This window comes from Ochotona princeps, chromosome 12 (assembly GCF_030435755.1).
Source record: "Ochotona princeps isolate mOchPri1 chromosome 12, mOchPri1.hap1, whole genome shotgun sequence".
Lineage (NCBI taxonomy): Eukaryota > Metazoa > Chordata > Mammalia > Lagomorpha > Ochotonidae > Ochotona > Ochotona princeps.
In genome coordinates, this window is record NC_080843.1 from 36,861,509 (window position 1) to 36,888,303 (window position 26,795).

Sequence of the window (26,795 nt, forward strand, 5' to 3'; positions counted from 1 at the left end):
AGCATATGCTGTGTTAGTGATCAGAACCATTTTCGAACAGTATTAATCTTCTCTTGGCAAAAATGGAGCCTTACACTGTTTCTCTAGGAGGTAAGGTTAAACTCAGACTTCTAATGACAAAAAAGCTAGATCACAAGTATAGATGGAACTAATCATCTGGCATTATGATTCAGAGTTTCAGTCCGACATGAGAAAATCTAGTCTTTCAGTGAGTGTGCTTTGTGCAGGCTTTGAAGGAGGACTCCACCAACGGCTCGGATTGGATGGTGCTTTATTTTTGGCTGCTAAGGTGTGCTTACACGCTGATTCTATGCCTCACTTCTCTGTCTCTGTGAAGAGTTATAGGGAAGAAATTATCATTTCATTCTCACGAAGTACTCCTAGAGGGCAGTGTCACTTTGTCATAGATGGCAGGCACGGGCCATAGTGAGGTTCAATGGTTGGTGTGTGAGGGACCAGAATGTAGATCCTGAGGCATTGATTGAAAGCCCAAGCTTGATTTCCTAGCATGAAAGGCTGTCAAAGATGTGGCCATCATGGCTAACTAATCTTATTTTGTGGAAGAATTTCATTCCCTCCAAATGTCCCCCTTGGTTGTAACATCTATTTTAATGTATTCTGCTTATTTAACTTTAAACTTACATTCTTTTTTCATTATTTCCCAATATGCAAGATTATTTTGAGTTGATTTTATTGCTTAACTTATCTGATTTCAAATCTATATTTTTCGTTTTCTCCCTTTGATTTTTATTTTCTGAGGAAACTCTTCTTCCTCTCGCTAGCTCTGTGATTTCACTGTTGAACTTCCCGCTTCCACCTTGTGACTGTCCAGCAGCAGAAAATTACAGATCAAGTCATGGACTTCTTACAGTTATGTTGGTAAATTGAACAATGTTATGATAATTCAATATATTAATATTGTCACAACATAATTATAACAGTCTAAATAGTCTTCAAATTATGCATATATGCATCTTCATTAACTTTTAGCAGATTCACTATAGTTCATCAATAAAATATTTCAAGGTTTATCAGTTAGTTTGAAAGAGGTACACAGAGAAAAGAGAACCAGACTGAGAGACTCCATCTGCTGGTTGACTGTCCAGATCACCTAAACAGCCGAGCACTGTACCAGGCTGAAGCTTGGAGCTTCTCCATTCTCCCACCTGGATAGCAGGAGTGCATGTGCTTCGGCCATCTTTCACTGCTTCTCTCAGGCCTTTAGTAGGGAGCTGTGTTAAAACTAGAGTAGTTTGGATATGAACCAGTGCCCGTAAGAGGACGCAGGCACCAGCTTTAACCACTACTCCACAATGCCAACCTCATCATAGACATAGTTCTAAGAATATAATGATATTCCTTTGCTCACTTTCTCTCTCCCTCTTCCTATCATGCTCTTTTCTCCTTTCACTTTATTTTTCCTTATCTACCAACCCACCTTCCTTCCATCCTTTTAAAAAAAAAACACTTAGTATTTTTTGAAAGGAAGAGTGACAGATGGGGTAAACTGTGGGAGAGACAGATTTCCATCTTCTTGTATCATTCTCCAAATGCCCTCAACAGCTGGATCTCAACCATCCTGAAGCCAGGAGCCCAAAAGTTCATCTAGACTTGTCATGTGATTGGCAGAAGCCCTTGTACTTGGACTGTTGTCCGCTGCATCTTTGGCATATTAGCAGGAAGCTTTAGCAGAAGTATATTAGCAAGGCCTTGAAACAGGTACTCTGACAGGTGATGCAGGCAACTTACCCTGCTGGTCCACAGTGTCCATCCAATGTGTTTTTAATTGGAAAGACAGAATTAGTTAAAATTGGGTCAGTCCCTAATTTGGAGTTTGTAGTAGTCAAGGCTGTCTGCAAACTTTGTTTTTTTTTTTAAATAAAATTTTGACACATGATTTTTATCAAAACAGAAAAGGATGTTACCATCAAAGGCAGAATTATCTTCATTCTTTCATAGTGTGTTGCTTAAAATGACATTTTTCTCAGTACTGCTGATGATCAGAAAGTTGTACTAGGATGACTGTAATGTGACATGAGAAATGGCAACTATCAATATAGTGCCTCACAACTGCCCAGTTACTGGTTAAAATATACTTGCTCCTCGTGTTTCATTGTTTTTTCTTCAAATAGGCTGAAAAATGTTTCAGAACATGAAAAGATACTGGTGAAAAACAAATTGACTTAAAATAATAAAACATACATTTTCTTAGCAGATTTCCATTTGGTTAGCTCAGAGAGGGGAGAAACCCCACTAGTACTTTGATTTGCCTTCATTTGAAAAAAAATTAAGATTTCTTTTTTATTACAAGACAGATTTACAGAGAAGAGATACAAAGGAAAGATTCTACATCTGCTGGTTCACTCCCCCAAGTGACTGCAATGGCCAGAGCAGAGCTGATTTAAAGCCAGAAGTCAGGAGCCCCCTCGGGATCTCCCATACCTGCGCAGGGACCCAAAGCCTTAGGCCATCCTCCACTGCCCAGCCAGGCCACAAGCAGGGAGCTGGATTAGCCAGGACACGAACTGTCACCCATATGTGATCCTCGCACATGCAAGGCAAGGATTGAGCTGCTAGGGGATCACACCAGACCCCATTTGAAATTTTTTAACTAATACAACTAGACACTGAAAAGGTCTGCAAATGAGAACAGGGGATAAGGAGATAAATGTATCCATATGAGTGTTTGCCATTTTGAAGACTTGTGACTATCATTAACAATTAGGCATGTGACATCTTGACCATCTCTATTTGAAAATCTAAAATCTGAAATACTCTCATGTCTCAAATTTGTGAGCATTACATGACAGCACAATTGGAAAATTCTTCCCCTGATTTAATGCTTTAGGTCAGTGTCAAAACAAGAACTGCTACAAATTTTTATAAAATAATCTTCAGATTATGTGTTTAAGGTAGATTAGGAACAGATACTTCTTGCATTTATATGTGCATCCTGTCACCCTGATATTATTATGTATATAGCAATATTCTTGGATCTGAAAATATTCAAAATCTGGATGAGTTTTGGATCAATTTTGATAAAGGAGATTTAATCTGTGCTTGTATCTGCAATTCAGATTTCTCCTCCTCATACCTGCATATCAAACTGTTCTTGAATCTTAGCTTCTGACACTGAACATGCTCAAAAGTAGGCTGCTTCAAACCTTCTCATCAATGCTGAATTAAATAGTGCCTTCAGCTCTGATTGCTTAACCCTGCATATCTCATTTCCTTTTACTCTATAGACTCATATTTATATGTGACAGCCTGTACACTCATTTAGAAATTATTGACTGTGTTCCAGGTCTTACTGTAAGTACCAAGAATACAGTGGTGTACGAAGTTTCTGCCTCTCTGTTGTGAGGGAGAAGGTACACTATGAAGTGTAGAGTAAATGCTGTGCTGGTGGGGGGAGGTGGAGCAGTGATGATGGTAAGAGAATTTAGTGTGGGTGAGGAATTTCTTTCTACTTAAAGCAGTAAAAAAAGGTTTTGCTAACAGGTTTTAACAGCCTAACTGTGCTGTACCGTTGTCAACAAACTGCAGTTGGTGAAGCCTGGATGTGGAAAGAGGAGGTAAAATGTGGTTGTGATCCAAGAGAGAAGAAATTGTAGGCACAGAAAACCAGAGAGGTGGTAGTTAGGGAGGTGCCGAGATGTGATGGGTAAATATTTAGGGGATAGAATTGCATTGATTGATACAGATTGGATGTTGTATTGAGGGAAATAGTGGAAAAATAAGCTTATCGCTTAAGCCCTGCAGTAAATGCATTTTCTGAGATGAGGAAGAATAGATGAATAGTGTGTTTCTGTCAAGAACTTTGTTAGATGTTGAGAGTAAGTAGTTTGATATGTTCTGAAATTCAGCGGACATGGGAGCTAGACCGCTGTTTGGTCTGTACGCTCTCCTTTGGGAACTGCTCTGCTTTCTCGCTCTCGCTGCTGCTGTGGCCAACGGTCCCATTCACTCTCATCTCTAGTACCTCTGCTCTCTTCTGTCTTGCCCCTTTTCTCCTTGTTTTTGTTATTCTTCCACTTGATCTTGGAAATTTGCATTTTTCTTCATGTCTCTCACAGGCTTAAATCTTCAGTGACCCCTCATTATTCTGAGATTCAAATCCAATTTTTTCCCTTTTAATATTAATATTTATCTGCTTCAAAATCAGTGTTACTGAGATTTCCATCCACTAGTTTACTCTCCTAATGGCTGAAATGGCCAGAGCCCTGCCTGGCCAGTGCCCACAGTGAAGTGCCTTTGGATTTTCCCTATGGGTGCTTGCTTTTTATTCATGAAATGGTACAGAAATAGTTAAGTATTTTGAGGGCCCAGCATTGTAGCCTAGTGGCTAAAGTCCTCACCTTGCATGTGCTGGGATCCCGTTTGTGCAGAGGTTCTAATCCCGGCAGCCTCGCTTCCCATCCAGCTCCCTGCTTGTGGCTCGGGAAAGCAGTCAAAGACGACCCAAAGCCTTGGGACCCTGCACCCATGTGGGAGACCTGGAAGAAGCTCCTGGCTGCTGGCTTCGGATCAGTGCAGCTCTGGCTGGTGTGGCTGCTTGGGGAGTGAATCAACAGATGGAAGATCTTCATCCTCTCTGTGTATCTGACTTTCAAATAAAAAGAAAACAAATATTTTTTGAAAGAGTATTTTGAAAAATGTTAAATGTAGTCCTCATTTCACACTACGCCAAAGCTTGTAATTACCATGTAATTCCCCTGACTTATGAAATGCAATGTATCATCTTATATATGTGAAAATCTTATAGCAGTTATCACTTAAATGAGCTTTGAACATTTATTTCTGTGTATTTACCTAAGCACCATGGTCACTGGTTTTTGTTATGAAGATGTTATGAAGATGATTGAGTTTCACCACTGTAAGTGCTGGTCATGGACACAAAAGAAAGATAGGATCATTGTATTGTAGCAATTAACCTTGATGAATATATGCCATCATGTAATCACAGGTCTTTAATTTTTGCTTAGGATGATGCATTTATTGCTGTGCTTCTATCTAGGCACCAGCGGTTAAATTTATTGATTGATTTTTTTAAAAACAAGTTGAGTATTGAGTTTTGGCTGTTACTCAAAGCTTTGAAAAAATTGCAGTTTACCCTCCCAATTTTGTGTATGACATCTTAAAATAAGCATGGTGTATCAAAATAAGTTTTTGTTGAACAGTCTTAGAGCTAATTTCTTATTGCATGTTGAGTCTAACTATATATTTGCAGTTTTATGAGCTGTTTAAATGAGTTTTCCATATTTACCCTTCCATTTGTTTGTGTATTGGTTTCCCTGATTACTTTTTATTAGTTTAATTTTCATTTTTCCTGTTGGCTCTTTTAAATAGTTATCTCTAATTTTCTAGCATGAAAACCACCTGTTCTTATCTGAAATAATTTAGGTTTTGGTGTGTCTGTTATACTACTATTTTTATAGCTGTGGTTTAGACGGTTTTTATCTCTTTTAGCTCATTTGATGATGGAGTGTTCACGTCTGTCCTGTCCCACTTGCGTGTCGTACTGCCCTAATAAAGATCTGTTCTTGATTTTGCAGAGAAAAGAGAAGAGGAAGATTTTGAAGAGAAGAAAGCTATTAAGAAAAAAATTAAAGAACTTAAATTTTTAGATTCTAAAATTGCCCAGAACCTTTGTAAGTATTGTTTAAGTACTGTCGCATTATCAAAGCATACTGTAGATATTCCTTGTAAATTACTTCAATTTGTTCATGTCTAGTTTTTCACTTGATTAAATTTTTTACATAAATACTTAAGATAGCTCTCCTGGCAGATTATGAGGTCATATTTTTCAAAAGCTGAAAGCATAGGCAAGTCTAGCTCCCATAATTGAAAGAACTTCCTTCCTTTCAAAGTCCTTTTTGGATGTAGGTAATGATATCATTTTGTAACATGGTGCTTTTGATGGTGTATTTTTCTACCTTAGAATCTCTACAGTTTGTGATAGTTGATGCACAAAGGAGGCTAGAATATTAATAGAAATAAGAACAATAGGTAAAATGAATTCCATTATTCCATCTGAGCAGTTTAAACACTTTCCTAAAAAGTACTGACTGGAAATATTTTAGATTTAAATACTATTACAGGCGTTAAATACTTAGTCCTGAATTGTTTTCCTGCTTGAATCACTGAGAGAAGAAAGCAAATACTTTTACCTGTGTTTTATGCATCACTTACAGCTTGGCTTGTGGCTGAGATATGATCTGTGTATTTAATGCTTTCTGAAGTTGCAAGAGGAAGATAGAATGGAGAATCAGGAGGGATGAAAAGTAATGTCACATTTAGTCTGCCTGTCAGTGACGACCCTCCTGTGAAAAAGACAACTCTCCAATGAGAGGATTAAGATCCTTGTTATTGATTAAAGAAGGAGTTAAAGAAGGAGAGTTGACATTCTTTGGGAATGTTTTGAAACTTCCTCCTCTGCGTGGTAACCATGACAGATGACCATACCTTTTCTACAGTGTAGGCAACTAAGATCCCTAGTGGAGGCACTACACGTATTGAACAATATTCATTTCTCTATTTCTGGGCACGAACTGTAGATTGCTAACTTACAGTTAGGTATTGCTGTTTGAGACTTGAGTGGCAACATGTAAGTAGAGGTTACATCACTTGTGGGTGGAAGCATGTACTTTGGAGGTAGGAGAAGTTGCAAAGGTATCTTTCCTCCTGGCACCTGGAATAGCAACTAGAGATGGCTGGCCAGCCTGAGGAGAGGATTGTAATTACCAGGATTTCATGTCTGCCACATACAGTAGGCATCTGGTCTCCATGGGAAATGTTGCATGTGTGCTTAAACCGCTGAGGTTTTGACATACATTTCAGGGTATTTTCTTCCCTATGAAGCATTGTCTCAGTTTGAAACACTGCATATTGACTTAGATAATGTTAGCGCTTCTGTCGTTTGACATAAAAGGGATGATTTTGTTTGGACGAATGTCCGTGACTTGCATTAGAACTGAGAGTGTTTACCCTCCAACAGTGTTGCCATGGCTCCTGAAGAAATACCGTTTTAAAAAGGTTTGTTTCTGGAATTATCAGACTTGCTGAACTAGCTTAGGTGTTCATCTCAAAGAATAATTTTTAAAAGCACACAATTCAAGTTCTAGAATTTATAGTTTGCCATGTTATGTAGTTCATTTTCAGGATTACTTCTGCAGGAAGTGTTAATTTGAGCTTTAATGAGGCTTTTAGCAGCCAGTGAACTTTATTGTAGTTACAGTTTGATTGACAGCTGGTTTTTGTCTATAGAATTCAGAGTGTTGAGATTCCGAATTCTGAGAAGGTTCTACTAGGGTAGTGAAATTGTTATAAATGAGATAACCTCAAGTGAAACAGTCAGTAGTAGCATAGTGATATTGAAATAGAGAAATTTACTTGAAAATTTGTTGAAGGAAAGTTAATGGGTAGATTTCTCCACTACAGTGTTCTACAGGCATGGGAAGAAAAGGTTAACGTGTTTCATTTATTTCCTGCTTATTTAAAAGTGGTTTAGATTTCCTGTTTTTTTGAAATCTTGCAAGGAATGTAGTAAGGACTCTAGACTCATCATTAAAGATACACAACATTTATTCTGGGATCAAGAGAAGGCTCAGGAGTTTTGCAAGATTCATGGGTTTTCCCAAATTTTTTTTTTGAGTGAGCATTAGAAGTAAAATTTTGGAATCTACAAATTAATATAAAAGCTTAAATATTTAGGAATTCCCTTGAAAACAATCCTGTTTCTAAAATCTTTATGCTACATGACTAAACTCAAAGCGTCCTACTGGGATCTGTGTAATCACATTTTGAAGGATGCTTATTAGTAACAAGATTAATTTTAATAGCCCTTTTCAGGCCTTAACTGAGAATTTCTGCTGTTATTCTCTAACTTTAAAAAAGTATTTTCAAAATTAAGTCTGTACTTGTGAAGTACTTTACATGTTAAGTCCTTTTTAAATCACCTGTAACTTACGTATTATACAAGTCCTTTCAAAAAACAATTTATTAAAGATAACACACCCATTTGATCTTTGTTCTTAATCAGTGTGTTTTTAATTAATGTTCTGCAATAGAATGATACTTTAAAGTAGTGAGTAAATGATGAAGTAAAACCAGATTGGCTTCTCTTCAAAGCAAATTCTCTTATTTTGTCTTTTCTACTTTTGTTTACAATTTGTTACATATATTATGTAGATTTTATTGCTAACAGATTCATCATCTGTTTACAAAGTTAAGTGAGGTCATGAGTTAGTAAATTTTGAATTTACACTTTATACCCCATTTACACAATCAGGAGTCGCAATTTTCATAATTCATTGAAAGGACTAAATGTTTTTACTTATGCTTATGATTTTTTACAGTAAAATGGAAATTAAAGTCAGTCAAGGGAAAGTGTGGGTGGACTGAATCGAGAAAACTAAGCATGCATGTTGTGTGCAATTTTCTCATAGCAGTGGGTTAGTGGGCAGCACTTCTTTGGAAACAACACATGAGAATACTTAATAGAGTATTGCCAACAGGAAAGCTGAATTGATGCTTGGACTATTCACTGGACTATTCACTGGAGTTAAGCCACTGGGCCATAGCACCCATTGTAACCACTCATGGTTACAATACAAATTTGATGTAGTGAGTAGAATGTAAAAAATATTTAGAATTTTCAGTAATAAAATATGAATGCACCTAATCCATAAGGATAAAAATTAGGTATTTTCTTTACATGCAAAGGCTATTTCTATAGTATATTGTCTGCAAGGATTCTAAATAGTGAAATGCTACTGTTATGAAACTATGAAACTGTTAAGGTACTGCTTCAGTTTTTTTTTTTTTAATATTTTCGTTAACTAATTTGTAGAGCTGAAAGATACACAAAGTCATGTACTGGGAGGCATCAAAAATGTTATAGAAATAGGATTAAAGAATGCTTATTTTTGTGCAAAAAAATGATCATGTCTTTGTGGACTTCAGAAAGCTTATGAAAGGTACACTTTATGAATAAACTATGCATGGATTTCAGAATCTTGTTCCATGTAAAGAAATAACTTTTAAATTTATTTTCCCTAGAACTTTTTGAAGTATTTCCCTTTTGTTTACTCAGCTATTACATGCACATACTGGGGTTGTATAATTCTTGTTGTAAGTTTTTTAACTGTTTTGTATTTATATAAGATGAACTCATTTTATATATTTTAAAGGATATTTAGAAACTTAAGAATACCCGGCACTTCCTCTTGCCCACGTTCTCCCCCTCCCTCTTCCTCCTTTTCAAAAAAGTTTTATGACAACGTATTTTCAGTTCCTAATCACAAACTTAACCTCCAGTAGGTCAAGGGTGTAAACAAAGGTTGTACGCAGTAATCAAATCTCAAAATGTCAGTTTCATTCATGTAGGTTATATTTTTTACTCTATCCATTTTTGCTATAAAAGTTTACAGTATGAGGTATAAGGTATATCTAACGTGCTTCATCTTTCAATTAAGTGAAAATTGGCTCTCTCCCTTCAATAAACAAACTAAGGCTTTAAACACCAATTTTTGGGGAGTTATTTTTTACACTTGCAAGTTGCTGCTTGAGGTATCTGCGTGTTTTATGTCCTGGCTCTCCTTCCAATCCCACTTCCTGCTGATGCACACTCCTGGGGGTCGTGGCTGAAATGCTTGGGGCTCCAGAGTCCCGGACTCATGCTGCAGCTTGACCCTGCCAATGCTGCTGCAAATAGCTGCTGAGTCAACCAGTGTATGGATGGTTTCTGTCTCATTCAAAGAAAATGAGGACAAATGAGTAAAATCTTTAAATGAATCAACCTTGGAGTAACATCATATAGTATTATTTAAATACTAACTATAAAACTGGAAAAGAATATAAAATATGTTGAAGTTTTTCCCACAGTTGTTATTAAGTACTTAAATTCTCTCATTTTATTAATTTGTTTCTGATGTAATAGATAGAACTACATGTCAAATTTTATTACCAGATTCATTAAAAAACTTTCTCCACCACTCTGTCCTAGCAATCTTCCTGAGCTCTTTCCGAGTACCTTATGAAGAAATCAGAATGATGATATTGGAAGTAGATGAAACACAGTTGGCAGAGTCTATGATTCAGGTAAACAGGCAGAACTTTAAATTCTAATATTTCACTTCAAACTTCATTGAGTAGAAATCTGTAAGTGAAATAAGATTCTTAACCCTGTTCATTCAACTGGAAAATCATTGCTGCGTAATAGTTTTAACATAACTTCTGCATAGCCGAGAGGTAAGATTCTGCATTTTTTCTAACAGTAAACTATAATACTATTATTTTAAGTGAATGTTTCTGATATACAAGTTGTATTATATGTTTTAGGTATCTCTTTGGTTATAGTTAAGACGAATTTAAGTTTAAATTTGTTTTTGTAACCCTTTTCAGGTGTAATTCGTAAGCTTATGAAGTTGTGTTATTATACAGGAGATTTCATTTATGTTTGCTTTTATTAGCAACCAGACTTGAATCATTTGTGCTCTTAGGAAAATTGGAGATTATTTCCTTACTATTCTGGATTAATTCAGAAATCTTTAAGATTTTTTAAAATTTCATTTGAAAACCTGTCATTCCCCAATGGCCACAATGGCTGGAGCTGGGCCGATCCAAAGCCAGCAGCCCAAGTACTTGTTCCATTCTTTACTTCTTTCCAGGCTCTAAGAAGGTGGCTGCAGTTGTCAGGTCACAAATCAGTGCCCATATGGGATTCTAGTGCTGCTGCCTGGGGATTAGTCTGCTATGCCATGACACCAGCCCCCAGAAATAATTCAGTTTTTTTCACCCACTATATATATATATATATAATGCTAATGTGGTATCAATTTCTTGCTGATTTCTATATAAGGGATAAATAATATATACCTTGATAGACTGTAGGATTGAAGAATATCTAGAGCTTAACATCTTTTTTCTAATAATGGGTTTTCATGGAAAAATAGTATTTTAGCAATAAAAATCATGTTTACTAATGTAAACAAATAATGTAAGTTATTAATTACATTTACATATTAACTTTTACTTTAGCTAAACGATTATTTTGGGTGATTTTGCTGTTTTGTTGTCAAGAAAAAAAGATGCTTAAAAAAATAAAAGATTTATTTACTCAAAAGTCAGAGAATGGGAGAGACGGAGAGTGAGATCTTCCAACTGCTGGTTCAGTACCCAGATTGTCACAACGGCCAGAGCTGGGCTGATCTCAGGCTGGGAGCCAGGAACTTGCGGTGCATCTCCCCTGGGAGTGCAGGAACCAAGGCAGTTGGCTGTCCCCCACAGCCTTCCCAGGCTATCAGCAGGGAGTTGGGTTGAAAGTGAAGCAGCTGGTACTCCAGTTGGCACCTACATGGGAATTTGGTGCCACAGGTCGAGGGTTAGCTTGTCATACCAGCCCAACAAAGTGCATTTTTAAATTAATGTCTTAAGTGTTTTCAGTCCCATTTCATTTCAGAGTGTATTTGTTTTCTGTTGCTGCTATAACTGTTTACCACATAGTTGGTGGCTTAAAATAACACTAATTTATCGTTTAGTATTTCTGTGAAATGAGTTCTGGCACAGACCCTACTGTGGTAAAGCCAAAGTGTTGGCAGACCTGTGTTCTTTGGGTATAGACTCTAGGGAGGGATCCAGTTCATTTTCCTTTTCAGCTCGTTGCTGCCCACATTCCTTACCTCCAGAATACCTTTGTGCATCTTGCAAGCCAAGCCTCTGCTTCTTTCTTTCATAATCACCTCTCCTGCTCGTGGTATTCTTTTGTCTCTTTTTTCTTTGCGTAAGAAAGACATTGGACATTGTACAGCCTAAGATAAGCACTTCAGTCTACAGCCAGTTGCCAGCATCCTTAATCCCATCAGCATCATGCATGCCTTTGTCCAGGTAATCCAGTGTTTTTCCAGGTTCTGGAGATTTTGACATGGACCTCTTTGGAGACAGTGTCATTATTTCTACCTACCATATTTACTGCTATTAAACTAGGCTTTTGAACTGAAACCTCAGCATTTATCTTGCACAAAATCTCTGCTTAGTTATGAAAAAATAAAACATGAATATTATGGTATTTTTACCCTTAAAAAATCCCCTTATTTTAGCATGAGGAGCTGCCTGTTTTGAAGTGGACATGGAACAGTATTACTTTGCAACAATCATCATTTTGCTTGACTTTGTTCACTCCAGTGGCTGTGTGTAGTCACACACAACAAGAGGTCTGCAGTGTGTTACTGTCCAGCCATTTTCCTGCATCATTCTTTACCTAATCACCTTTGTCCCATCAGTCTTTTGCTAATTCACTTTGCAAATATTTCATTTTATTTCTTACGTGCAGGGTATCATATGAGGCTTAATCAGAGAAAGACCTTGCATTGTTGGAATTGATACTTTGTCAAGGGAGATGGCATTTATAAATATAATTATGAAACAAGATGAGCATAGCTGTATGAAGATTGGTTTAGCACTAGAGGGGATGGTTGCAGAATGTGCTCTGATGTAGAGGCAGGGGACCCTAGAGGCTTACTTACAAATGTTGCTAGCAACAGTTATTCTGATTCAAAAATATTTCAAGCTATGAGGGAAACATTGTGTGTGTGTGTGTGTGTGTGTGGACCACTGTGTAGAATTTAATTTGACAAGAGCGTAATTTGTCAAGAGTGTGTGAAAAATTTGGCAAGGAGAGATCAAAGGAAGCTGGGGCCTATACTTTTACAAATCGGGATGCTTCACATTAGAATACAAAAAAATACCGAAGTGAAGAAGTAATACTGTATGACAGATGTTAAACTCTAATTAACTAATAACTAAAAATATTCAAGGAGATGTGATGATCATCTGAAAAGATGCTAAAGAAACGGAGCGACGAGATACCCTAGACAACTTGGTGCTGCTGTCAGCTAGATTTGTCAGAAGAAAATAGAAACAATCCTTTTGATCTCAAGCAGTTCTAGTAAGAGAAATGGCCATTGCAAGGAGTGAATAGTTTGCCTTCATTCGGTTTACTCCATCTCGCTGTAAATGCCTGTGGTGGCTCTGACCTTAAGTTGCCACCCTCTTTGTTTTTGGCCAGTCATCCAAGCCTTTGTCTGAATGTACACAATGAATCAGTGGCTTTGTACTTCCATCTAAATACTTTTTTTTTAAAGATTTATTTATTTTTTAAAAAGATTTATTTATTTTTATTACAAAGTCAGATGTACAGAGAGGAGGAGGGACAGAGAGGAAGATCTTCCGTCCGATGATTCACTCCCCAAATGACCACAACGGTTGGTGCTGCGCTGATCCGAAGCTGGGAACCTGGAACTTCTTTCCGGGTCTCCCATGCGGGCTCAGGGTCCCAAAGCCTTGGGCCATCCTCAACTGCTTTCCCAGGCCACAAACAGGGAGCTGGATGGGAAGTGGAGCTGCCGGGATTAGAACCGGCGCCCATATGGGATCCTGGTGTGTTCAAGGCGAGGACTTTAGCTGCTAGGCCACGCCGCCGGGCCCTAAAGATTTATTTTATCTTTATTGGAAAGTCAGATATCCAGAGAGGAGGAGAGACAGAGGAAGATCTTCTGTGCGCTGATTCACTCCCCAACCGGCCGCAATGGCTGGAGCTGCATCAATCCAGAGCCAGGAGACCGGAGCTTCTTCTGGGTCTCCCACACAGGTGCAGTGTACCAAAGCTTTGGGCCCTCCTTGACTGCTTTCCCAGGCCACAAACAGGGAGCTGGATGGGAAGCGGGACTGCCGGGATTAGAACTGACGCCCATGTGGGATCCCAGTGCATGAAAGGCAAGGACTTTAGCCACTAGGCTATAATGCTGGGCTCCCATCTAAATACTTTCAAAGGATCACATTCTCCAGTGCTGTTTTCAACTAATGCCACCAATGGGGGATTTCCTATTCATAATTCATGTAATGTGATGGTGACCTATTATCGTTTGCATATGACTTTGAGCTTGGGCAGAATTTACTGACATCATAATTTGGAATTCTGAGTACTAACCATTCTTTCCCTCCTTAATTTTAGTATTCATAGTTATTGTAATAGTACTTGTTCAACAGATTGTTTAACAAGTAGAGCTCTGTGAGGAAAGCATAGTTCTGTTTCTTTTTTGTAAGTGTGCCACTTGGGAAGGCTGAGCGTGGATAGACGGGTCAGAACTTCCCCAGGACCCTGTGGCCTCCAGACGGCAGGGGAGACAGGCAGAGCCATTAGTACCATGGGCACTTCAGGTACTCTCTGCAAGTTCCTTCTGTGTCTCCGCTCACTGCCCTGAAGTTTTCTTTTACGTCAAAAAGTTACTTTGTCTTTAAGAGATATCTTCCATTTTTCCTGTTAAAACCATAATCCTACTGTCTAAATCTCACAAGCACTGTCATTAAAATTCCCTTGATTTCTATTCTTTGCCTCACCGTTTAGTAGCAATCTGATGATTTCTCTTTCCCCACTGAGTGAAGTGTTAAAATATGTTTGGCTTTGCCTGAAATTTCTGACATTTAATTCCCTGAAGCTGCAGCGTAATGGATCACATTTATCCAGGTGAGAAAGCTGTTCCTTTGGTATACGTCGAGCACTTCTTTCTCAATTATAAGTTAATCAAATAAACATTCAGGAGTACTTGATTTGAATATGTAATAACTCTTGGGTAGAGAAGAGGGAAATTTACTGTTCTCAAGATGCCAAGGAGTGTTGCTTATGGCTTAATGTAAAGGAGATTCCCCAGGAATAAAATCACAGATTAATTCCTGTAATGGTTTTCATTCTAAAATTTATGCATTTGCCTAGAACTTGAGAAATACATTTGGTCGTGACAGTCTTTTGTTTCAATTTTTAGAACTTAATAAAGCATCTTCCTGATGAAGAACAATTAAATTCATTATCTCAGTTCAAGAGTGACTACAGCAACTTATGTGAACCCGAGCAGTTCGCTGTTGTGGTGAGTACATGTCTCCCTGTGAACTCTTCGAAGAGATTGATAAATACACCACTTTGGAATAAGACGTAGAAAACCTAAGGCTTTCCACACATCATTGTTACTGCATCCATTTAGCATTCATCATGATCTTTTTTTTTTTCATCCTCATCCTAAGGATATTAGTGAAAAATTAGCTTGAGTTTAAATATGGAAACTGACCTTAATTGATGTCTAAATGACATTTCTTATATTATCTATTTACAGTATAAAATGAAAACCCCTCCTTATGAGTAGAGAGTATGTTTGTGATTTATTCTAGAACTGTGCATTTCAACATATTTCAGTGTCTCATTCTAATCACGAGTTCATCTCATGGTGTGGATTCTGAAATTAGAAATATTGTCTCTTTCTTGGCAATGAGAGTGGAAAATGAATTCAGTTATTAAAAAATGTTCAAGACACCTTGATAATCATCTTGTTCAAGTCTCCTTTATTATGGAGGTTGGCTCTAGAGAGGTGAGAATAGATTTGCCAATGGTATGCATTACAGCTGTATTGTAAGTGAAACATTAAGGTTTTTATCAGGTTTTCCTTTCCAGCTTTTTTTCTCTTGCCGTTGAATTATTATTTTTAGGTTGGTTACTGTCATCATAAAGATACTTTACGGTAGCAAGTTCTTAATAAGTTTATTTTTCACCTTTCATCTTCAGTAATATCTCTAGTCTCTAGACAAGGATGGGATTGTAGATAATATAACTCTCAGGTAGAATTATGTGGAAAAAAATGCATTTTTACAGGACATTGAAGTTCCCTTTATGTTACTGTTTGAAATATTTATGTTTCAGTGGCAGATGGACAGATTTCTTCATTCTAATAGCTCATTCCGCATATGCTCACAGCAGCTGAGGCTTAGGCCAGGCTGCTTTCCAACGCAGGTGGCAGGGACTCAGGTGCCTGAGTCAGCACCTGCTGGCTCCCAGGGTTCACAGGGGCAAGAAGCTGACATCTGAGGTGGGAATGCAGCCTTGTCTCCAGCTCCGGCACTCAAAATTGATACACACATCCCAATGTCTTCACAGAATGTTAAGGACAAGTGTGGTGTCAATTAAGTTTCTTTAGAATGTATCGGAAGTAATATTTAAATCAGAAAGATGGTATTTTTTTTTTCGTCACGTGCTACTGTTAGGCAGTAGTCCAGAGCTACTTGTTTCATTTCTTCATTTGAAAGGTAGATGTGCGTGCATACACACATAATCAGAAGGAAAGAGCGAGATCTTTTATCTGTTAAATCACCTTCCAAATGACTGCAGCAGCTGAGTCTGTGCTGGGCTAATCCAGGAGCCAAAAGGTCAATCCCAGCCCTTGTCTCCACATGAGTAGCAGGGACTCAAGTGCCCAAGTCATCCTTTGTTGCCTCCCTGTGTGCGTCCTGGAAAAAACTCTGCATCTGAAGTGGTCCTGGAACTTGAACCCAAGCCCTGGATTTGGGAAATTCATCCCTAAAACATTTGTCATTTCTCTATTACAACAACATTTGAAAATTCTCTCTTAGCCATTTTGCAATATGAACTTGAAATCCAAAGATCTGAATCAAAGCCTTGGGGCTAAATAATAGCAACCTGATTTTGTGTTTGTACATTTATGTGTTTTCTGTTTAATGGGAGCAGCAGGCAGGTTAAACTGCAGCTAGGGATGCCCGTACTCCACGTTGGAGTGCTGCTGGGAAGCCTTGATTCTCTGTAGTTCAGCTTCCTGCTAATGCGTCCTGGGAGTGGCTCCATCCTTGTACCCTAATGGGAGACCCAGGAGGAGTTCCATGCTCTAGTTTTCATTTGGTCCAGTCCTTGCTGTTGAGGCATCTGACTAGTCAGCCAGTAGCATATTCATGTTCATTCTTTCTCTCTGCATTTCAAATAAATACAAGCAAACAAAGATTTTTTGAAAAATCTGAAAATCTGTCATTTAGTGCTAACTGATGGTTTCTTTACCAAGTGGTATTTTGAAGGGTTTCTCTGAGAAAAAGTTGATCTCTGTGTCCATTTATCGCGAACTTGGTAGGAGTAAAACTATTTACATGGCTGTTTTTCGTTTGGATTTTTGGAAGAGGACATTAATTTTCTACTGTTGTGTGCTTAATTTGACATACGCTTTTCCTTGGAAAGTTGAGGTCAGAAATATCTATTGGGAAATTGGTTTATATTTCGATTGCAGTAGCTCCTATTTAATTTTATCAATAGATTAAGAAATGACAATAGACCTCCTAGAAACTGTTACTAATTGGATCAGTTGCCTGTGTCTCTTCGATTCTTTTCCTCTTCAGCCCCTGACATCCCCTCATCCATCTGCCAAAAATACTGCGTACATTCCAAAGGTTGACGCCTGTGAAGTGGAACCAGACTTTATTTGTATGATTGCATTTCTCATATTTGCAGGGTTTCTTTGATCAATAAGCCATTAAGTAAAATCACAGTGTTCACAGTGACATGGTTTTACTGTGAGAAATGATTTATGTAAATATTCTGAGGGATCAAAAGATTAGCTGAAATTTGGAAAGAGACCTGAAATTTGCATTTGAAGTTTGGTATAGTAGGCTTTCTTTGATTAAAAATTCTAGGTTTTTGAGTATTTGTCTCAATATTATTTAATTTAGCTAAGCAGCCATTCTTCAAAGGAATCCAGCATTTATAGGAAGATGGCATTGAACAAATGTCCTCTTTGTGTGGTGTATTTTGATCTGTCACCATTTGGTGTCACTGTAGGGCAGGACTTTTAAACGCCTTGCAGTAGAGGCCTCGGTTTAATTTAATGAAGAAATAGAAGTTCATGCATATCTCTTTGCATTAAAAAAAAAAAATGCCTTGTTTTAAAATATATCACAGTAGTCTTGTTGTAAAACATTCAAACATAAAAATACTGAATGCATTGCACAAGTTCCATGTATCCTACTTTCTCTACTGTATTGCAGCAAATTATCATTTTTAGCAGTTTGCTGTGCTTTGAATCCTATTTTGTGTTTACCAATGTATGTATGTATGTTCATGTGCATGCTAAAAATGTATATTGTTCTGAGTTTTTGCCATATATTTAAGCTTTTTGTGTTGATTTTGAAATCATGTTTTGTAATCATAGCTGTTACATTTTTTCCTCAATCTATTAATGAAGGATGGCTAATTGAAGGTTTTTAAAAAATAATTCTGGATGTGTCTTTGCATATGTATAGGAAAGCAATGCATCATAGTTATGAGCATAATCTGGCTTTAAATCTTAGCTGTAACTTATTAACTGAATGATTTTAAATAATTTTTAAATCTGTTTCCTTACTATGAAGCAGAAATGTATTGGTTTCCCACGGCCCATGCAACAAATAACCACAAGCTTACTCCAAGTACATTTTCTTGGAGTTGTTTTCTCTCTTTTTCTCTCTCCTTCCCTCCCTCTCCTTCCTTTTGCCTCTTTGCCTCTTTTTTTGTGATAAAATTCTAGACTTTGCAAGTAAAAGATGGGTCAGTGAGGCAGTGGTTCTTTTGAGGACCCTAGGGGAAGAAATGGTGTGCTTGCTTTGCTCACCTAGAGGCTGGTCACATTCCGTATCCTGACTCTTTTAACCCTCTTGTATCCACTTATAAGGAAGAACTCTGATTATGTTGAGCCTTCCCGGATAATCCAGGATAGTTGTCCCCATCTCAAGGATCTTAGGCACATCTGTAATTTCCTTTCTGTCATATAAGGTGAGGTATTCAGAAGTTCCAGGAATTCAGGACTTCTCCCATAGGACAAAAGGAGTGCCAATCTCCATTTAGAATATAAATTAGTTTAGTAGATATGTACAAATGATCTTATAAGTTCTTTATATAATTTAGCTTTTGTTACTAAAATCTTTGTCCCAAAATTGGAATGCTAACTAAAATGGTATTTTTCATCTTGATGATTAACTCCGTATCACCCTTCCAGAAGGCCTATTAGTTCATTGCTATTTTTCTTGTACCATCACTAATACTTACTGTTATTTTTCTGTTTTCACTTGATTTTTATTTTTTTATTTATTTATTTTTTATTATAAAGATTTATTTATTTTTATTGGAAAGTCAGATATACAGAGAGGAGAGACAGAGAGGAAGATCTTCCGTCCGGTGATTCACTCCCCAAGTGACTACAACAGCCGGTGCACGCCGATCCGAAGCCAGGAGCCAGGAAGTTCTTCCAGGTCTCCCACACGGGTGCAGTGTCCCAAAGCCTTGGGCCGTCCTCGACTGCTTTCCCAGGCCACAAGCAGGGAGCTGGATGGGAAGTGGAGCTGCTGGGACTAGAACCAGCGCCCATATGGGATTCCGGTGTGTTCAAGGCGAGGACTTTTTAGCCACTAGGCCACGCTGCCGGGCCCTAAACTTCACTTGATTTTTAAGTTTTCTGAATATTAAATGAATTTGAGGCACTCACTACATGTTTATCAGTTATTTGTATTTTCTCTTACAAGTGCTTGTAAGTATCCGCTTTATTTTTTGTTGGCCTTCTAGTTTGTAGGAGATCCAGAAATAATCTGTCTGACATTCCTTTATAAATATCAGCACTTTTTCTGACTACTTGTCAATTATTTTTCCGTTTTTATTTTTGATGTTTGGTTTTAAAGTATTGAAATAAAGAAGTCCTGGGCTCGGCAGCGTGGCCTAGTGGCTAAGGTCCTCGCCTTGATCCCATATGGCCGCTGGTTCTAATCCCGGCAGCTCCACTTCCTCTCTGTCTCTCCTCCTCTCAGTATATCTGACTTTGTAATAAAAATAAAATCTTAAAAAAAAAAATTAAAAAAAAAAAAAGTCCTGTGTGACTCAGTTACTGGCTGAGGTATGTACTGTGCTTACTTGGATCACAGAAAGCAGCAGTTGCTTGAAGAACTCTTTAGATTGATTATGTGAATAGTCTTGTAGAGAAGTGAAATAAAATATGGAATGCCACTAGAAAGCCTTCACTGGCTATCTCAACTTGTAATTGTCTTGCCAGACTTGAATATCATTGTCCAAAATTCCTACACAAGTCATCAGCCTTAAAGAGCTCCCCTGAAGTGTAATTTACAGTGAGAAACTCTTAAGACACAGAATTTAGCTAGTCTTGACATAGGAGTACTTCTGTGAAACCATTATTACTGCAGTGAAGTCACTGAGCATACTCGCCATCCCCACAAATTTCCTCCGCCCCTTCATCCCCTTCCCACCCACCCAGCATATATGGTCTTTCCATGTAGGATTTGCCGTCATTTACTTCCACCTCATGTCTTTTCTGAAGGCACGGTGTCAGGTGTCAATATACTGTGTTTCTCATCCATCTTGAAAGCTGTCACTTACGTCGCTTTTATTATGCATGAAAAATCACTGTCCTTCCTCTCCATTGCCTGTTCATATTTTTAAGTGACTCTTAGAAGAAACTATAGTTTTCACTTATGTTTTGAATGCTTTGTTGGCTAGAGTCATGCTCATTTTTTTCCCCTAGAAAATGGCCCAGCTTTTGGCCTATAATGACAAGGTAATATTGGTTATGTTGTGGGATACATGGGAGATCACGCCAGGCAAGGCTAGGGTGTCTTAAGGAGTCTTTATTAACCAAACTAGGTGGTAACAAGGGCCCACTAGAATTAGCAAGTCACAAGTCCATATAGCAATTCAGTCAACCGAAACCCCAAAAGGAGCAAATAGTCATTTCCCTGAAGTCCATCCGTTAAACTGAAGACCTGTGTCCAAGGTTCCCCCAAAATATAAGTTATCCTAAAAGACACAGAGTGAACCACCTGGGCACACTTACAAAGCTGCAGACATTCACCTTTCCCTGGCTTCTCTGCCCACATTCCATTACAGCTAGGCTTCCCCTCTCCTGGAACTCTTGAAACTGTACACATTAGAAATACAGAACATCTTAGCGATAACAGCTTCATTGCCCTGCCTAAGCAGCGAACAGAGGGTAAGCAATACAGACACAGCGGCCATGCTCAGGGGCTACCTCCTCAGTCAGTCTGTGGGAAGCCAGAGAGCAGGTAGTAGGGAGGCCAAGAGCAGAGGACTGGAGCCATGGAAGCAGGCGACCAACAGAGCAAACCCCTCCCTATCATGGTCCTTTATAGGGGCTTGTGAGGGGCATGGTTATGCAGCAGTGCAGTACCACCCCCTCTCAGAGTTCAGGTGAACATCACAGGTGGGTAGAAGGGAACACATAGGCGGGGAATGGTTTCCAAGCATGTGACCCTGAACTAACTGCCTACCCCACAACAGTTAACTGAATATATGAAATAATCAAGACATAAACATGCAATGGATTTTACCAAGAATAATAGATTATATAGAAATCATTTTTAAAAATAAAAATATGTGTTTCAGATAATTTTTTCATTTTCGCTAAAAAAAAAATGTTTTGAGTGGCAATAGGTTACCTTAGATATAGATTACAAAAGAATGCTTTGGGTATAACTCTAAATTCACCATCTTTAAAAAAAATAAGTTAATTTTTTTTTTGCTTGCAGATTTGTCGTGAACTTCTTTGGTCTTCTGACATGATTCACTGTTAGCCTTTTCCTGATCCTCCTGTTCTTGCAGGGAATTCAAGACGAAATACTGCAGCAACTTTCTTTTCTTGTCTCACACCAAAGAAGAATTTTCATGTGGACATTTGTAGTTTGCAAAGCAGGATTTATTTAGGAAGAGGAGGGAAAAAGGCTCCTGCCCTAGTGGCAAGAGGGCTGCAAGTGAGAAAAGACCTGAGGTAATCTGAGATCTCCTGCCATAGTGGCAGGAGGGGGTTCCAAGGAAGGAAAAGTCCCAAGATAAAGGTGGAGATGGTATCTCTCATAACCATCTCAGGGGAGTCGCTCAAAAGGCAAAAAGAGAAAAAACGCATTCACAATGGACAGCAGTGTAGCACCTTGTCCGGAACCAGACATGGAAGGGTTGGACTGGTAACTTCCTCCTCGCATTCTGATGATAAGCTGAGCATCCAGACACCATTTCTTTGACAGTGCCCCTGAGATGAGATTAGTGTGGGTCATGTCTCCTTGCTTTTTTTATGTCAACAACTCTTAAGAAATGGGGAGTTGAAATGTTGATTCTGTGGTTCTTTAAGGGAAGGAGGAGCCCTTGGAAGGATAAGAAATGGAGAGGAGCACAATTTTATATTTTAAAAGACAACTTCAGGAACCAGAGAACATAACTGCTGCCCTACCATCCCATCTGACTCTTCACACTACGATTTGGAAGGCTTTCTTTTTAAGACTATGTGGATACCATGTTATCCTGTTCAGTGACTTCTCTTGATACTTTGTGGTTCTATTTTCTGAAAACTATTAAAGAATTTATAATTTTCTGTAAGAGTTAATGCCTTTTTGAGGCACTTGAGGAAAGGTTGACAAAGGTAACTGAAAGGGTATCTCGACCTAACCATCATCCAACCTGAATATACAAAATTATTCTTATGTTTCATAGGTGTTGAGTGTTTCATCTGCTGTGTACATGTACAAACACAAAATCAGTCATATTCCCAGAGCGGGCACTTTTGAAACTCTTTAAGTCTCAGTACTGTCTTCCTCTGGGAAACAGGACTTCATTTCATTCACCGTTACTGCTTTGTGGAACCTCTCCTCTTGTCCCCAGTTCTTTCACATCCTATTGGGCCCTTTTATTTGCATATCTTTTTGCACACAGGCTGTATGTTTGGAGAAATAAATTATTTTATAGTTATAATCACAGCTATTTAAACCTGAGGTACACATTTCTTAAGAGCATAAGAAATCCAGCTGTTTTTTTCAGTTATTGTCACTATAATTTGCAAGCTTCTTGACATACTTCTATCACGATGCAGGACTTTATATTAACTCAGAAGCACAGATGCATTTTCTTTTACCTAGTTCAAGGCTTATTAATTTATCTTCCCTCAAGTTATTGATTTTTAGCTGAAAATTCTTAAGACATTTAATGCTTCTATAATTTTCCATTTGATATGATCTCTGCCTTCCATCTCCTTTTAATAGCTTAAGTCAAAATAGTTACGGTGCTATTTGAATTTTTAATTAAAGTGATTGGAATTTTATTGGTTTAAGTAGTGAATAGCAGCTGTTAGCTAAAAGACAATTTTTATCTTACCTACCTGAACATTTTCTGAAAATTTTTTTCCTCAGATTTCTTGGTAACTCTGCACTTGACCCAATTGAGTTTCATGATAACCAAATTTCATAGAAAATGATGCACATCTTTCCTTTGTATGTTTGATTCATAACCCAAAATAGTGTGGAAAAGGTTGATCAGTTTGTCCATGTATGCTGAAATTCACAGGGAGTTATAGGAATTTCGAAGATTCAACTTGATGTTTTCATTGTTACATTGTCTTTGAAAACATTTTCTAATAGTAATTTATCAATGAATGAGTCAGGAAATGCTACCTGTACCAACTTTAATAATGATCTAATTGGTCTAAATATCAATCTTTTCATGCTGTAAGGCCCTGAATTTTAGGGACAAACTTGCATCTTGAGGTTTATGTTGATAACTGCTGCAGAATTATGTCTGCTTGATTCAGCTTTGATTAATTTGTTCATATGTGACAGATATTTATTTACCACATACTGAATGCTAGCCATTGCTGTAAGTCTGTTGAAGTAAGCCTGTCTCTGAGGACTTATTTGTCTTACATTTAGTTGGAGACAGTAACAATATCCAGATAAACAAAACTATGGTGAGATACTGGATGGGGAAGCTGTGAGCCAAGTGTCTCAATCAGTCACCTGCTGAGATGACTACTTGAAGGGAGTAGCTGTTGAACAGAAACCTGAATGATTTGAGTTTGGTGTGCAGATATCTTAAGTGATGTAGACATCAACGAAGTAAGAGAGAAAATCTAACTGTGTAAGGCCGGTGTTTGGGGCAGAGTGACAGAGAGGGACATGGTAGGTGATAGACATAGCGATGGAGAAGGACTTACAGAGAGGGACTTACCATCAGCAAGGTTTTGTTTGTTTTTGCTACTGGTTACCACCTCTCTGAGGAAAATAGCAGTCCCTGATCAAGGGAATTGTGCAAGGTGATTTTGAGTGCCTGGGGTCTTGGTTTGAGCCAGGTAGAAGCCATTAGGCAGTTAACACAAGGGAGTGGGATGCTGATGGTTTCCATGGTTTCATTCTGGCAGTGGGGTGTATGCTGAAGATGGGATGGGGAATATGATTTAAACTTGGTGGTTGGTTTAAAAACCATTTCAGTGGTCTCATTATTAAGGTGAGAGTGGTGATGAGGCATGGTTAGATTCTGGATCTTTGGCAAACCATTGACATATTAATTTGGATTATAAGAGGAACCAAAGATAACATAAAGGTTCTTAGCTTGTACCATTACAACAAGGAAGCAAGCCTTGTCTGAAGACTAGACTGTGGGAGGAACAATCACTTGAAGTGTTTATAGATATCTAGGTGGACATATGAAGAACGCGTTGGGATGTCAACTTAGAATTCAGGGGTAGAGATAGAAATTGAAAAACCAGCAGGATACAGTGCAATTTAAAGCTGTGGGACTGAATGAGATCACTGAGGCAGTGAATCAGAAATGGAACACAGGAGGCATTGAAGTAAAATGTGAAATATGCAAACCTTAGTGTTTTTTCCCCAGTCTTCTCCCTGGAGAGGGACTTATCATCAGCAAGGTTTTGTTTGTTTTTGCTACTGGTTACCACCTCTCTGAGGAAAATAGCAATCCCTGATCGAGGGAATTGTGCAAGGTGATTTTAGAATATGACACTATTGCAGGTTGTTTCAAAAACTAGCCACTAGCTGAGGGTGAGCATGTTCTTTGACATTGATAGTGGATGTAATCCATCAGGGACTTTTGGGAAGAAGCCTGTGGTCTTAAGAACATATCTGTGAAATGAAAGAGAAACCTGCTTTAGCCTGCAGACCTTGCTCTTAAAGAAAATGGAATTGTCTCTACTGCATCCTATAGCCCCTGCATTATACACTCATATACTCAGTTTAAAATGTTGAAGTGGGCAAGCATGCAAAGTAACTCTCATTTAATCAAGGAATTGAGTTCATTTAGTTCAAATCTACATCAAAATAGTAATATCAAATCCTGCCATTAAGTGGAAAAATCACTCACACGCTAGCAATTGTGGTGTCTATGGAGTGGGAGGATAAGTGGAATTGAGCTCTGAATGAATTCTCTTAGGAGCTTTTGTTACCCCTGTTCCCTTGAAATTAGCACAATGTCAGATGCATTAAATAAAGCTGCAATTCTTTAATTTATTAGAACTAATAAAAACACAGCATGATCAGAACGATATGCTAGCACTGGCAAGTTGCTACCACTAGTGAGGATTTTAAAAAGTTAGAAATTTCACTTGTAATTTTCTTGTTCTCGCTCCTTTTAATTGGTGGAAAAAAAGGTGCAGAGTTCTGCATGTGTTTCCGTGAATTGCATAGAAAAATGTGAAGGAATTTGACAGTAAGAAATGTCTTTCTCAATTTATGTTCAATGTGGTTTGTTTCCTATTCTATAGCCTTTTACTTTTCTTTGGCCTTGTTTGCTCCACTCATTCTGAGGGATTGCCTCCTTCCTGTTTTTCTGTTCTTTCTGCATATGTCAGTTTGGGACCGTATGCTAGGAGTATCCTATCAACAATCCCAAATCCCATCGCCCTAAACACTTTGTTTTCATCTCCCCTTGTTTAATTTCTCTGTCAAACTCATTGTCTTTTCATGTGCTGTGTTGTGTTCTGACCAGAACCCTGTCATAAGACTGTCCACAATAGCAAGAATCATTCTCCCGTGTTCAATGGCAAATTTCTAATATCTTACATAATATACCTGCTTTATTGTTAAATGCATGGTAAACAGCTCATGAATGAATTGGCTTATTTCTCTAAAGTACTTTATAATTTGTGTTGAGAAAATTATAACTATTTAGCTCTTGACCACATATTTCTGGTATAGAATCTGGATCAAAACAGCTTTTTCTCGATGTCCTAAGTGCTTTTAGTTCTTCAGTAAATTTCTAATGAGGAAGACAGTTTTCTGAGTTTGTTTATCAACAATGGGATTTTAACATAAATTTTAATGCCTCTTGATTTTGTTTATTAAAATGTTCTTGAATGTACCACTCTCTGACATTTGGGCTGGGATTGAGGAGAACATTCATATTTGTAAGGTAAAGTGAGTGCACAGTTTTCTTAAGTATCACAGTTTCATTTTGTAAGTTCATCTTTTTCTCTGCAGTGATGCAGTTAAGGATATAGTTTAGAGCCATTGTCCTGGGCTGGCTTTGTGGCACAGCAAGTCAAACATCCTATATGTAGCCAGGAAAGAAAACAAGATGGCCCAGCGTTTAGGCCCCTGCCACTCTGGAGACCCTGAAGAAACTCCTGGGTTCCACATTATCCAGCTCCAGGCACTGCAGTGATCTGAAGAGTAAACCAGATTTCTCTTCTCTCATTCCTACCCGCTCCCCCAAAAGACTCTTTCCATATAAATACATTATTTTAGAAAAGCCAAACCCTATCCTACTTTTTTTCTTAAGATTTATTTATTTATTTATTTATTGGAAAGTCAGATATATAGAGAGGAGGAGAGACAGGAAATTTTCTGTTGATTCACTCCCTACGAGGCTACAATAGCCAGAGCTGAGTCGATCTGAAGCCAGGAGCCTCTTCTGGGTCTCCCAAGCGGGTGCAGGGACCCAAGGCTTTGGCCCCTCCTTGGCTGCTTTTCCAGGCCGCAAGCCGGGAACTGGATGGGAAGCAGGGCTGCTAGGGTTAGAACCAGTGCCCATATGGGATCCTGGAGTATACGAGATGAGGAGTTAGTCGCTAGGCTGCCACACTGGGCCCTTACTACCATACTTTACAGATGGACATTAATCCTCAACATGTTTTCCAAATATATTA

The 26,795-nt window shown here is 38.2% G+C and overlaps 1 protein-coding gene across 3 annotated transcripts in view; it reads left to right on the forward strand.

Moving 5' to 3' along the window:
- Positions 1–26,795, forward strand: part of DIAPH3 (diaphanous related formin 3) — a 472,570-nt gene that overhangs the window by 209,490 nt on the left and 236,285 nt on the right. For all 3 annotated transcript variants that reach the window (XM_058670671.1, XM_004577440.3, XM_058670670.1), the window contains 3 exons: positions 5,556–5,651; positions 10,007–10,101; positions 14,820–14,921. In XM_058670671.1, the coding sequence (XP_058526654.1) occupies positions 5,556–5,651; positions 10,007–10,101; positions 14,820–14,921 (293 nt within the window). The remainder of the gene's footprint in view (positions 1–5,555; positions 5,652–10,006; positions 10,102–14,819; positions 14,922–26,795) is intronic.